The sequence below is a fragment of the Stenella coeruleoalba genome (assembly GCF_951394435.1).
Source record: "Stenella coeruleoalba genome assembly, chromosome: 5".
NCBI classification, from domain to species: domain Eukaryota; kingdom Metazoa; phylum Chordata; class Mammalia; order Artiodactyla; family Delphinidae; genus Stenella; species Stenella coeruleoalba.
Window position 1 is genome coordinate 55,295,353 of NC_137150.1, and position 14,815 is coordinate 55,310,167.

General features: G+C 37.0%; 1 protein-coding gene across 5 annotated transcripts in view; it reads right to left on the reverse strand.

The window, feature by feature from the left end:
* The window catches only part of TBL1XR1 (TBL1X/Y related 1), a 187,788-nt gene that overhangs the window by 26,448 nt on the left and 146,525 nt on the right, over positions 1-14,815 (reverse strand). For all 5 annotated transcript variants that reach the window (XM_079921944.1, XM_079921946.1, XM_079921945.1 and 2 more), the window contains 3 exons: positions 3,484-3,629; positions 1,140-1,362; positions 271-403 (listed from right to left, as the gene is read on the reverse strand). In XM_079921944.1, the coding sequence (XP_079778070.1) occupies positions 271-403; positions 1,140-1,362; positions 3,484-3,629 (502 nt within the window). The remainder of the gene's footprint in view (positions 1-270; positions 404-1,139; positions 1,363-3,483; positions 3,630-14,815) is intronic.

Genomic DNA, 14,815 nt, shown 5'->3' on the forward strand with positions numbered 1-14,815 from the left:
AAACTAGATTATCAGGGATGGATTTCCATTTCCAGTGTTTTTCTCAGTCTCCATTTTGGGGGGGGGGGTGGCAAACACTCCTGAGGTAGTAACTTTTAAGATTAAAACTTGTAAGATTACTTTATGAAGAAATAAAGGTTTACAGAGGCAAAATGACCACAAATAAGCAACAAAAAAACCTGAAAATGTACGTAATGTATTTATAAAATATGCAATATTTCAGTCAGATACTTTTAGAAATCCATTTTAGTTTCACTTTGAGAAACGTACCCTGATGCCAAGAGATCACTAACGGGGTTCCAGGCACAGATGAAAACTTCAGACTCATGGCCCCGTAACACAACTGCTTTATTAGGAGGGATTTCAACATCCCCATCCACTTCCATCATATCAGTATGATTATCTGCATCATGAGAAATAAATGGAAAATTCCAGTTAGGGAATATTACAACATCCTGGAGAAAAAAAAGAATTCTTAACTAGCAAATACCTCCTTCATAATACAGTGTAACTTTTTTTCTTCCACTATGTCAGGTAATGGTGAAAATGACTACACAGTATTTATCACTTGAAAAACAAATTCCTATCTTTAGTTAAGTATGAACATACTTTTTTCAAAAAGAGATGTGCATCTAAGTTTGTGTTCAGAGATGGGGTTCGCAGGGAGCAGGAATAGAGGAAGACTGTGAAAGGAGGTTAGACCCAAACATAGCTAAAATGAGAAAATGTTTTGAATTAAGTATAATCCATGCCAACACTGCTCTGAGTTTCTGCCAGTAGGGGCTGCTGGTATCATTCATATAACATCACGGTTGCCTTTATATCTCCATGTCAAAGCTTCATTGTTTTTGTTAATGACTAGTGTTACAGATTATATTTAGAAATGAAATGCAGATATGAAATTCACTTAACAATAGAAAAGTTGTTTCTAAATATTTAAAAAAGAAAATAAAATCCATGAAAGTAAATCTAGCTTTATGGAGCTTTAGGCATTTAAAAATCTGAACTGTGTAATACAAGTTAGGGGAACAAGTTGCAAAAATGAAATAGATAATGTTATTTCAGCTAAAATGAGGCACCCCCATAAAGCAAGTATCTTTTCTGCAAAGGAACTTAAAAAAATTCTTCTCTCAGCTCACTTGCTATAGTATGTGCTCCATTCTCCTCCCCATTTGCCGTGTTTTCTCCATTTTTTGCAGATCCTTGTTGGTTTGTTGCAGCTGCGGCAGCTGCAGCAGCTGCTGCTTGTTGCTGTGCAAGTTTATCTCTGTAAGCTTGTTGTCTTGTTTGTACTACATCAGGCATTACGGCATCTATCAGTGACAGAGACTCTATTGGTCGACCATCAAACAAGGTACCATCCTGGATTTGAAAAATTGTGAGAAGAAAAATCAAAGGTAACACATTTAGAGTAATTTGTATTCATAGAACTCAACAGCAGAAATGGAAATCTTCATTCCAAGAAAAAATACTTTCAGATAATTTTCTGAATGCATGTAAGAAGGAAAGGAATCAGGAGGGAAGAAGGAACCTACAAGATGCACCGCAAACAGCTGCTTAAATCCTCCTCACAGAGTTCATATTGTTAAATATGAACTAAAGCTGAAATTTTCAAAGGAATAAAAAAAGTAGGTCTGTATGATAAAAAAAGGCTTATTAATTGTATTCCAAAGTTCTGTTAGTCAAAAGCAATATGGAATAGTTCATACAATGATAAGAGATTTGGTGCCACATTTTAGTAAATATTCAATACTTCTTTACAACTAAAAACTTTTAAAATAGTTTTGTTGAACTCAAAAGTTTCTTGTGATTTGATTAAAATATTAAAACAGAAATATACATCAGATATTATGTTATACAAGCATCTCATTTTACTAATGTTGAAATATGAGCACCACAAGGTTAAAGACTTGCAGTTCCACAGCTAGTCAATGGCAGCTGGAATCTGTTAACTGGTGCTATTGAAAGCACAATCAAAAGACCAACACTCCCACTATCGCCTGGTAACTTGTTATAAATGTAGATTCAAACCTACAGAATCAAAATCTCTGAAGGGCTCGGGAATCCCTGTTTTAACAAGCTCTCTGGGGGAGTCTTATGCACACTAACATTTGAGAAGTACCGCCATAACTCACAGGCTAATGCTCTTTAATTTTATCAAGTTGCTATAATTTTCCAAAGCTCCTCTCACTGATATTCGGAAGTTCAAAATGAGTTCTTCAGCAAGCACAAGACGAGACACAGATACAGAGCAAGTCAGAAATAGAAACAGTGCATATTAGATAGGAATATGCACATGTGAAGCCTGGCTCACTTAAGCTAGTGAACATGCACTATTGATAATCTACAGCAGTGTGATGGGGTGCTCCGAGTTACAAAACACAGCACATCTTTCTGAACTGCCAATTGTAATGGAGTATTTGAGGAGTAGGAGAAAGTATTTAAACTTATAAGTAACTTAAAATATTAAAACCAATACAGCTACATTGTGGAATACTATATTAAACCTACAAAAATAATTTTCAGAAAAAATGAGACTTCATCTCTGGCCACTGGTACAAATTGTTTATCATCCTCTGCAGTAAAGGATACTGTTGGGAGAGAAAGTGCTAAAAGACAATGAGGACACTTTTAATTTAGTATTAGTGGATTTTTCAGTTATAGACATGAGGAAACGAAAAAATAATCAATTTAACAGACTATATAATTATAGTAATAAATAGTGACGTAGAAATCATGGATGCTTCAGTTTTTAAAATACCTGCAAAAGGAAAGGGGGATATGTTAATCTCTGAAATGAAAATAAGGCAAAAAAGCTCCACTTGTCATAAATCCTGACCACATGTGAAGATTTTCAGCTACACCAGGGTTTGCGAACTCTTTCTGTATAAGACTAGAGAGTAAATATTCTGGGCTTTGCAGACCATAAGGTCTCTGTCACAGCCGCTCAATGCTGCCACTGTGGCACAAAAGCAGCCAGGTCCTATGAAAATGAAGGAGCATGGCTGCGTCCCAGGCAAACTTTACAGAAACGAGCAAGACAGGATTTGGCTCATGGGTCACAGTTGGCTGACACATGAGTTAAACTGCCTATACCATACAGACCTAGGTAACAGTAGCAAGAGTTATCTTTAATTATAAACTTCCTTCCAAAATCAGTTATAACCAAATAACCTGAGAATTTCTAATTTCTCAATCAATTATGGTCTCAGTATGCCACAGCACAATTTTCTTATTTTAAAGAAAATTATTTCTTACTGTATACTTATAAAAACCATGTAAAGAGAAGTAAGATAATGGCTCTTACAGTTGGGAGCCAACATGCCTTGGCTGTATGACCTGACCACCACATTAGGAATAATGCCCTTCAATCTTGTTTACCTGGTGAAGCTGAAGTCAGATAATGAATGAGTAAGCAAGATACCAGATACTGAAGGAAACATTTAGGAGTAAGAATCAGTATTTGAGCTAAGTCTTCCTTACCTCATTAATACTAACTTCTGCCTCTACATACTGGAGACCTTTCTGGATGATAGAAATCAATGCAGCAGGCGGGACGAGGGCACCATTTATGTTAGACTGACTGATATGGCTTTCTATACCAAAGGTGAACGCTGAATGAGAAAATCCTGAAAGCAAAAGAAAAGGTATAACAATTTATTCTCCAAGTGGCAACATGCTATGTGACACAAATGAAAGACCTCTACAGTCTTTCAAAATCACATTCCACCCATCTGAAATCCCAGACTGTTAGCTAAGGTTAAATATGTTTTTAAACAAAATAAGTATCAAAATCCAAACAAGTTAACCTTTATGTATTTTCCTTTTCACCTTAATTACATAATGGTGGCACATAATTTTCCTCAACAAATATAGTATCAAACTTTAAAACTGGAAAAAGGCCTTTGTAGACCATGTGACTCAACTGCTTCACTCAAGATAATTCAGCCCAAGGTATACTGACATTTAATATTTCTGTAGTATATTTAAATTTCTACATATAAATCATCACACACCTTATAAATTCACTACTTTGCAGGTTATTTTTAAAAACTACCTAGGAAATTAAAAGCAAACTAATATAAGGAATGAAAACTGAAATTTAATAAAGAATAATTTGTATGCTTAAATTTCATTGTATGTATGATTAAGTGTTAAAAAAATGTTACTAATTCTTTGCTACTTAGTAATAACCCATCTAAATGAAAGTTTTAGAAAATGAAGAGTTGGCAAGTGAAAATCCAATTTGATTGTCCAACAATTCTTTAATTTTAATTTGAAATACATAAACCAAAACATTCACATAACAAAAATCTCTTTACGCTGGCCTTGATTTTTTGTAACTAAAGTCAAGTCCTAATTCAAAAGTAAAATTCTAGTAAACTGATAGGCCCAAGGGTGGTTATTTTCTTTACCAACATTATCATCCTCTGCAGAGCTTATCATTAAATAGTAACTGTCATTAATGTATTTTAAATAATTCAATTCTACATCTGTACAGAATGTTAAGAAAGTTTCATACTAAATAAACGAACATGGGCTTATTTGGTCTTGGTTAAACTAATTTAATCCATATAACGTGTTATCTAGCCTGTCTATCCTAGCTGTTTAGTGCTTAATTAGTCCACGTCTTTTTCCATTTTGTGCTCCCACTCTCAGGCTCCTTGTGGCACTTACGAACAGTCTATAATAAAATACTGTGGGCTCACAAATAGCATGTGGCTAGGAGAAACTTTAATTGGTTAATAGAGAGCCAAAGTACACCAAGGTTGATTTTCCTTAGGGGTGCTCCTTCCTTACCTCTTTGGGACACCTAACCATTCCTGTAAATACCCATAGTGAGAAGTAAAAAGATGTTACCTTTAAGACTTGAATTTTGACTTCTTGATTTCGCCCACAGACAAGATCATTATTAAACGCATGTACAGTCTGCAACTTAACCTGAGCTCACAAGGAAGGCTAAGAAACATACAAATAAAAAATGCACCATTTTGCATTGTCCCTGTCAGGAAACCCACAACTACTTGAGCGTGAGTAGACTCCAGATCACCAGGATAGGAAGCTGAGAAAAAAGACTGGGAAGGATGGGGAGAAAGGGTGAGAGATACAGCAGTGAAATCCATGAGCAGTGAGGTTGGAGACTCCTGTTCTCAATTTCATATCCCTCCCCAAATAAATTCTGCAGTAGATCATAAATAGAAAAATAAATCTAAACAGCCTAGTGGCTTAGGGATTTAAAAAGACTTCAAGATAGATGATATCACTTACAGAGGGCCTATACCATGCACACACATATACTTTTATTACTTTATTATCTGAATTAGCAAGTGTGAAAACAGTTACATAGACAATAAGGATTCATTCAGGGACCATGGCCGTCACCACGGCGTTCTCCCAGTCCTACCGAACAGTTCGAATATGGTCAAGGATAAAGTTAAGGCAGAGCGAGCTCCTGTTTATTGACAGAAAATAAAAGACTGCATCATTGTTCTTGTTTCATCTCAGAGTATTAGAAAGTGGCATCAGTAGTGCATGAAACATTAAGACACTTTGTTAGCAAGTTATTTTGATCTTCATAAGCCTTCTAAATTGTAGCAGAGTCTATGATTTCTGTACTCCAACTCCTAAGTACAATTTAAATAATCATGAATTACACTTAACCCTGTTTAATTAGATGGTAGAGTCCAAACTTATGTCAAAGAATATCCTAAGAGTTGCAGGTAGAACGATGTCAATTTTTGGCTGGAATGTTGCCTATATCCCCAATTTTTTTTGTGAGGTCAGGTACTCACTGCCATCTCAAGTTATTACGTATGTGCTTAGAATGTTCTCAAATAGCAAGAAAACAACCCTAAAGCGGCCATTAGCACAGTTTTGGCACTTATTGCTAATGTTTACCCTAAAGAAGGTCCATACTTAAATGCTCTGCTGTAAATACATGCTGAACTCAGCTGTAACTTTTTATTTCTAGTTACAGCATTACACGACAGCTTAAAATCATTATGTTCAAAACTACTCTTCTGGGCTTCCCTGGTGGCGCAGTGGTTGAGAGTCCGCCAGCCGATGCAGGGGACACGGGTTCGTACCCCGGTCCGGGAAGATCCCACATGCCGCGGAGCGGCTGGGCCCATGAGCCATGGCCGCTGAGCCTGCGCTCCGCAGCGGGAGAGGCCACAGCAGTGAGAGGCCCACGTACCGCAAAAACAAAAAAAACCAAAAAAACCCAAAAAAAACTACTCTTCTTCTTCCCCTCCCTAAAACTTCTTTTTCCTTAGAAATGTCTCACCTTACTTTGCTATACCTGAAGGTCATCCTAACTTCCACCTCAGCCCCTGGCATTCCACCATTTTGCCAAATCCTATCAATCCTCCCTCTCTGGTCCCTGTCATCAGCTTTCCTTTTGTGCCAGAATGTGGAATTTAGTCCCCCATCATCCTCTGCCTGGACTACTGCTGTCATAAGTTCCTTTCCTCTGTTCCCCAGTCCAGTACGCTTGCTACACCATAGCCAGACTACTACTTGTAAAACAAAAACTGATCATGCTGGGCTTCCCTGGTGGAGCAGTGGTTAAGAATCCACCTGCCAATGAAGGAGACACGGGTTTGATCCCTGGTCCGGGAAGATCCCACATGCCGCGGAGCAACTAAGCCCGTGCGCCACAACTACTGAGCCTGCGCTCTAGAGCCTGTGAGCCACAGCTACTGAAGCCCGCGTGCCTAGAGCCCGTGCTCTGCAACAAGAGAAGCCACCGCAATGAGAAGCCCACGCACCGCAAAGAAGAGGAGCCCCTGCTCGCCGCAACTAGAGAAAGCCCACGTGCAGCAACGAAGACCCAACACAGCCAAAAATAAATAAATAAATTTTAAAAAACAAAGTATGTTTAAAAACAAACCAAAAAAACTGATCATACCACTCCTTTCCTGAGTACTTTCAATGATCCTTTTGGCCTTCATAATCAAGGCCAAACTCCTAAGTGTGGCACACAGTTACTTTTGTAATCTTGACCCTACCCATCTCTCCAGGCTCATCTCCCCAATCCCACCCTCCCACTCTTCCCAATGCACATTAAATTCAAGTGACTGCCAACTACAAGGTAACACCTAGAATATATTGTGCTACCTCATGCCTTTGGGCCTTACGCGTTCCTGTGCTCTTTTCACCTATGTGAATAGAGGTGAAGTCCTTCCTTCTGCTGCTCCAGGGCTGATCATTCTCTTCTATGCTAATCCTATAACTTGTATATGTATAGCATCTATACGGGTTGTGTGTATGTATATGACTAACAGACTGGCTGCCTGAGGATGGGGTTTATGTCTAGTAATCTTTCAGTTCTGGGAAACTAGATGTCACCTAATTATACCAGTGCTCAAAAAACATTTGTTAAGTCAGAATGCAATTCTACTGTAATTTATCTTAGCACATCAGGAAATCTATGCATCTAGGAAAAACATACAACTTAAATCTCCCTTGAGAAACTAAAACCTGAACCAGGGTTATGCCAAAATATATTTATTTGCACTTATCTGTAAATATATATGCAGGTAATACTTTTTCAGGGACAACTTTTGATCTACATGGTAAAAGGCAAAAAGGATCAACTTAAATCTGTGAAATGCTGAAGTCTAGCCTGCTTGCCTAATACAGCATCCCTTGTTTCCAGGGGTAGAAGCAAATGATATAAATAATACTCTGTATAAAGATATTGTAATCAAATATTCTACACATTCACTAGCGTGATTAAGATTTGGAAGGTAGAAAAGGAATTCCAGAGAGGAGTAAGGCTGAAAACCACGAAGTTCAGTATACAGTAATTCAGTTACATTCAGTGATAAAGACCAGCAGTGGTAGGGGGTCTATGTGGAGTTACCCTTGAGACCATGCACTGTTCCCATGTAAGAAATGAGGTCACAAGACAACCATTTTCTACATATTGCTTGTTTCAGGAGTGCTTTCCCTTGGCATGACAGGGATTATATTCTCAAAGGGAAGTCAAGTCTTCTAGAGCCTGTCTCCTTTGCAAATTGAGAATACAGGACCATGAAACGGGGCCTTGAACACGGTTATGGTGTAGGGTGTCTGAACAAGGGGGTGTTGGGGAAATGTAAAGCTTAACTACTATCACAGCACAGTGCCCTGGTCTGGAAGCAAAATCTGATTTATCCAAGGTCCTTTTTAAGCTTCTGGTCAGAAAAGCCCAGAAAGTTATATCCCTGCTTCCATCACCATAACACTCCCTTGCCCCCAAATCTGTTTCCAATTCTGTCCTACAGACCCAGAGCTTTGTTTACTATAAAAAATTCCCTACTTAAATGCTTAAAGGTTTTAGAAAAGGTAAAAAGAAGTAGAGGAAAAAATGCTATAGGGGACCTTGTATGTTGAAGAGTTAGACCTAGCACTTAAAAAAAAGGGAAGAAGAAGAAAAAAAAATTACAATACCAAAACTCAAATACAACTGTTAAAAGTTTTTATTTCCAGGCTTCCCTGGTGGTGCAGTGGTTGGGAGTCCGCCCGCCGATTCAGGGGACACGGGTTCATGCCCCGGTCCGGGAAGATCCCACATGCCGCGGAGCGGCTGGGCCCGTGACCCATGGCCGCTAAGCCTGCGCGTCCGGAGCCTGTGCTCCACAATGGGAGAGGCCGCAATAGTGAGAGGCCCGCGTACCGCAAAAAAAAAAAAAAAAAAAAAAAAAAGGTTTTATTTCCTTCTTTCCAGCACAGTACACTGGCTATACAGTTTTGTGCCCTTAAAGTATATATATAACTATGAACATTTGATATGAATTATATTTTCTGAAATAATTTTATTATCATAATATTCAGCCAATAAATGTACTTAGCTAGTAAATTATTCATCCTATGGCTGGTCATTTGGACTTTCCCAATATTCACTATTTAAAAAGACTCTTACCTCAAATATCTATGTGTATAGGCTTTTGATATATATATATATATATATACATGTTTTTCTCCTTAGGATGGAGTCCCTCAAAAGTAGAAGGGGACATCAACATTTTAAAGGAAGTTCATGATTGCCAAATTGCTTTTCCAAAAAATTGTACAAATTTATAATGCCATCAGCAATTTATATGTTTCCTTATACCCTTGCTACGCTGGCTATTCCTAAAAAAAACAAAAAGATTACTATCAAGATTGAACAAGTTCTCTGTTTGGCAACTATTAAAGGACCTTTGTCTTTTAACAAGTATGTCAGTAGGAATGTGTAATAGGAATTTCCTTTATCAGCAAAAAAATAGTCAGCTTACAAAAAAGAGGAGAAAAACTGATTTGGAAGTATAAAAGTATAGTAATTACCAGCATTTATGACAACTGCTTGCTGTTTGTTGCTAAGGAGTCATGTGTAAAACAACTCCGTGTGTCAAATCAATGTTACTGCATATTTTATTTTATTATAAAGCAAAACTATATACCTACTTACACTCTTGTAACTGACCATCTACTCATAAAAACTGAAAGAAAGACTCACGGTGGATATACCAGATGCTGAGCTCCCCTCACTCCCATGCTTCCCGGCTAGAGGCACATTACTGATAGCCAGTTTAGCCTAACTCCATCCCGCTGCTGTAAAAATCTGTTTATAAATGGCACCAGCAGGGCATATGTAGGAAGGAATGTTTATCTAGCCCAGTTCTGAGTCAAGAGAAACCACACTGTCATTTTATTGCTGATATTTTACTGCCCGTTGTCCGGGTTAATACAAAGTCACTAAATGAAAAAGACAAATGAATGGGCTCTTTGGTGTTGTAAGTCAGAACCTTAACGTTATATATAAACATTCAGATTAGTTTGTGCCCACTATGATCATGTTTAGATTTCCAAATTAAGTGTGTGTTTGATGTGTGATCTTAAAAGCAAATATAACATTTTAAGTAAGCATCATGTCAGAAGAAGTGGTGTGGTACATGGCCTATTTCCTAGGAAACACAATATCCCTTTGAAACGATTAGGAAACAGTGGAGAGAAGTGGGGTGCAGTAGAGACAAGACGATCTTTCATGAAGCAAATGCTTTAAGCCTACATACATCATCACCTTCTTATAAAAGGAGACTACATGGCAAGATGAATCTTAGTTCTAAAAACATGAGGATTTTTAAAAATAACAGTACTCAGAATCACAATCTAGAAAATTACTCAGTAACAAGCACATGTTGTTTTTGCATTTTCCAGTTAGTTTTCAATCATAAGATGCAACCGTTTCATAGCATTCAACATTCAAGTTCACCATAAATATGTTACTGAGTTCCTAAACATGTAACAGATGACAGTTAAATCTAGAATCCAGAATTCTCCCCTAAACCAAATACATAATTTAAGCAAAATAAAATTTCATCTTAAACAAAGCAACAAGAAAGACGGGTGCCACAAAGTTCACAAATAATTGCCAGGAACAATTTCTTTAGGGAAAAAAAAAAAACCTGTGAATAACTACAGGAGAGTCAAGTGATACAAAGGGGGAGCAGATGGGGGGAAGGAAAATTTAACAGATGCAAACCAGCTTAGCTCTTCTAAAATTAACACTGCATCAGGTTCTGTTATATACAACTAACTATAGTATGTACCACTTAGTACTTATTCTGCATATGGTTGCTAGATAGGAGTTGTTAGGGCAATCAAATTATTAATGGCCTTGGGTGAATGCTAATTCAAGGGAGCATACTGAATCAAATCCATCATTACTTACAGTACTACATGTCTAATACACTCAATTTCCAAGTCATCTCAAAAGAAAAAAAGAATAACAAATTTTATTCCCCAGGAAATGTGTTAAATATGAAAAGTCTAGTTCATAATAGTGCAAAATGATGATGACCGAAGTAATATGTTTAGGGTGAACTTTCTAGAGATAAAAATAAGAAAGACAAAAGTTCCAACACAGTAAAACCACCCCACAATAAATAAACTTTCCTCTTAATTAATTTTAATGAATAGAGAAGGATGGTTTATTTCAAACAGAAGTTTATAAAACATTTGAGGCTATCACACTATAGTCCCTTTCCAACACGTAACAAATTTTATGAATGAGAAAATGGGGAGCTCTGAGAAGTTATGTATCTGGGGGCGGGGGGGTACTTTTAACAGGTTATATTTTCTAGTGCTGATAATATTCATAATAGAAGATTTAGCACACAGTATAAAGTTTTTAAGATTAAAACAATTTAAGTGATTTTATTTCCTCTGGAGATGGATACCACAGTCCAGTCAACATTAAACACTGCAGAGAATATAAGAAGCTCTTACTGAAAACATTATTTCTAAATCACACATTTATCAAAAAAGAACAAGACTTTCATAAGGTGTTTTTAGACTTTCTGAGAACTTTTCAGGTAATGAGACAAGCAGGAAGGAAATTTTACTTTCCTTTGTGGCAGGTCTTTACAAACCAGCCCTTTGAATGTCTTGGCACAGACATTTTCTTTGCTGTAAATACTTCTTTTCTTCCTATCTCCTAATCCGATTCAGTACTCTTTTAGAGGGAAGGTAGCAATATTAAGATTCTTTCTTCTGCATTGTTTTAAATCTTTCAAGTGAAATAACTATGGCCTGAAAGTAACTGACATTTTTTCTTAGCTATTTAACAACTAATTCTCCGTAAGAGTATGAAATTCTTGTAAGTTACGGTGATAAATAAATACTGAATCCCCAAAACAACCCAGAGAAGGAATTACTGGACTAGGTGATTCCAAAAACTACAATCCACTACGAAAGTGGCCATTTTAATGTATAATTAGAGATCAGAATCACAAGTGGCAAGTGTTAAGATGGGTTAGATTCCGAGCTCTATCTGAAACCTGTCCTGAGTTGACGGATGTTTCTTAAACTCTTTCCTATCTCTTATCTCTGGAATTAATTTCAAATGAATGTCTCACGGTATCCTTTATGTCATAAACATGCCTCATCATTCTTGCTAATCCTTGCCTACAAATAAAAATACACCACTTTAGGGGCAGCTCCCTCTTTAGGAGATATTCTCACACTCCAAACCTCAGTATGTACATTTCAGGCTTTCTACTTTAGCTCAAATACTTACTAAATATAATTTTTCTTTCAAGATATTGTGGACATGCAACACTTTCTTGTCAAGTTCTAACTGTCCTACAACTAACACAGACCAGTGGCTTTCAAACTTATTAGTGCCTAAGAACCACCTGGAGCATGTCAACCCACCAGCAGAGCAAAGTCAAAATGTCATCAATGTTACCAGGTCCCCTTCCCTCTCCCTGGAACACACCCTCTATCTCGGACCTTCTTACTGCGTCCATCCTTTCTGTGGCGGGGCCAGAAAAGGAAACTGGAAGTACCACTATGCTGACTTCTCATTCCGTTCCCCAGCAGTCTTCAAAACACAAGCTCGTCTGAAAAGTACCTCCTTCCTTTTCAAATGAGCACCAGATTCACCACATTACGCAATATAAGATAATGTGTAATTTAATAAGGCAAAATGGGAAATTTACTCAATTATTCCTATCAGAACCTATACGAAGGCTGCGTACTGCCCACATTTACAGCAATTATGTTTTTAAAAATCATAAATCGGACATTATTTGGCATGAAAGAATACACTTATGAGCTATTCACACCTAAAATTAGTCCGCAATAGCTGAGTTAAGGAATTTGGGACCTATCAATTTGAGTGGGCTTTTTTCCTCAGTAGGTTATCATTTTGGTTGTTGCAGTTTCAGAGTCTTTCTGAAGCAGAGATATGAGGGGGTAGGGGGGTGTCATTTCTCCCTCTGTGTGGAGAAAACAAAAAAATTAAAGACTTTTAAGAAACAACTGCCAGAGCAAATCTGATGGAAACCACTGCCTAACACAGAGTTCTGAGTGTTGAGAATAACAAACATGTGCTTTTCCAATGTGTGTGCTATACATTCAAGCTTATAAAGCAAATTTATGTTGTGACCTTTCCTGAGCAAATGACATTTGAACGAGAAAACTCTGCATTAATAGTTCATGCAGGAGAAAACAGTTTCAACATAATCAAAGATTTCAAGATCTAGAATTAGATTTAGGGAAAAATGGCACTATCTTCGATTTTGAGTTTTTAAAGTGAGTTTGTAAATAATTAGCAACCATGTACTATTATCAAGTTGTTTTATATTTTAATTTTCTGGAAGACAATTTTATTTTACAATGTAAACCCATAATAAAGTCACTTCTGTATTTAAAAAAAAATGTCATCAGTGTAGCCTGATTTTCCCCTATAAAACATAATGTAAACAGGAAGTTACCAATTTTATAAAGGGACTGGTGTTCACATTTTTAGAGATGTGGCTTAACATCATACTTCATCACCAGTACGACTGCAAAGTATAAAGTTTTCTAAAGAATACACAAAGCACAACTAGGAACACAGTTAACAATTACACAGACTTAATACGATAAATATCAGTCTACCATACAAAGTTTTTTGTGAAAAAATATTATTCTTGCTTTACGTTTACTGCAATATAAAATACCTTAAAGCATGAAATTTAGAAGCATTTCCTCTGAGAACATAAGCAACTTTAAGACTTTTCATAATATTTAATCACTGGACACTCTTTCAGAAATTAATCCAGAGTATTCTTTTACTGTCCCTTTCACTTGCTGTATTTTCTTATGGCGACATAAAACATCAACCTGTGGTTTTCTGTTTGGAAATAAGATTTGAGCGTTCATTCATCTCTCTAACTTCACCTTCCCCTACTTCACCTCAGCGTAGCCTGAACCACAGGATGCTGCTGAGCATTACAACTGCTTCTCATCTCCAGAAACAGTAGTTTCATATGGTTGAACCTAAATAGCTGCCTTTGCAACATATCTACAAGCCATTACAATATACTTCCCATGTACTAATGTTTCACACTGTTTTTTGCTTTAGTGTCTAAGGCCTCAAAGCTCTAGCTTAACTGGTGGTCAGATTCAAAGGCAGGAAAACCAGAGTTCATTTTGACTTAACAAATTCTTTCCAAATGGTCCAAAGTACTATATAACAATATCTAAACATGAGCATACATGTTACGTATGTAACAGTCATTAAATCACTACCATTTCCACTTTATTAATCATTATATCTTATGCAAGATATTCTATGGATGTCCTCCTTGGATATGCCTTCAATACCAGTATACCAATTGAAAATAAAACAAAGCAAAACAAGATCTATTAATTTCAAAGCTTCATAACAAGTTATTCTGCATTCTTGGTTACTTTACTTTCTTCTCCCTTTTTCCCTCCCTACCATTGTTGGACATAATTTTCTCAGCTGTTCCAAGCCAGAGAGGAGAAGTGATGGTGCTTGGGAATAGAAAATCCCATGCCCAAGAGAAAAGCTCAGAACTGGAGTGCAGCTGGGAACATCTCAACAAGCAGAATCTAAGATCTAAGGCCTTGTTTACATTCCCTGCCTAAGAAAGAACAACTAACTAAGCCCTATAAGAAAAATAACTAGAGTTTCAAACCAAAATTGAAGGCTCAACATTCTACTCTATTCCTTCCATCCCCTCTCAAAAGTGACTACCAAAATTATCTTTTTATACCAAACCGTACCTTACTAAACATCTCAATAACTTTAAACTATAATTTCTAAAATTCAACCTCTCCAGCATTTTTTCAACCACCAAATGATTCAATCTCATGTTAACAACCTAACTTACCACTGCAGTCCATCTTCTCCACCATCCTATGTCCCATCCAACCCAAGTTTTTCCCTCTTCTACTTTTACATTTTTTTCCCCTAATCCATCCCACATCTTCCCTCATAGTTTTCCTTCTGTTTTATGACAACACCTCTTAATCTATCTAGAAAACTGGGAGA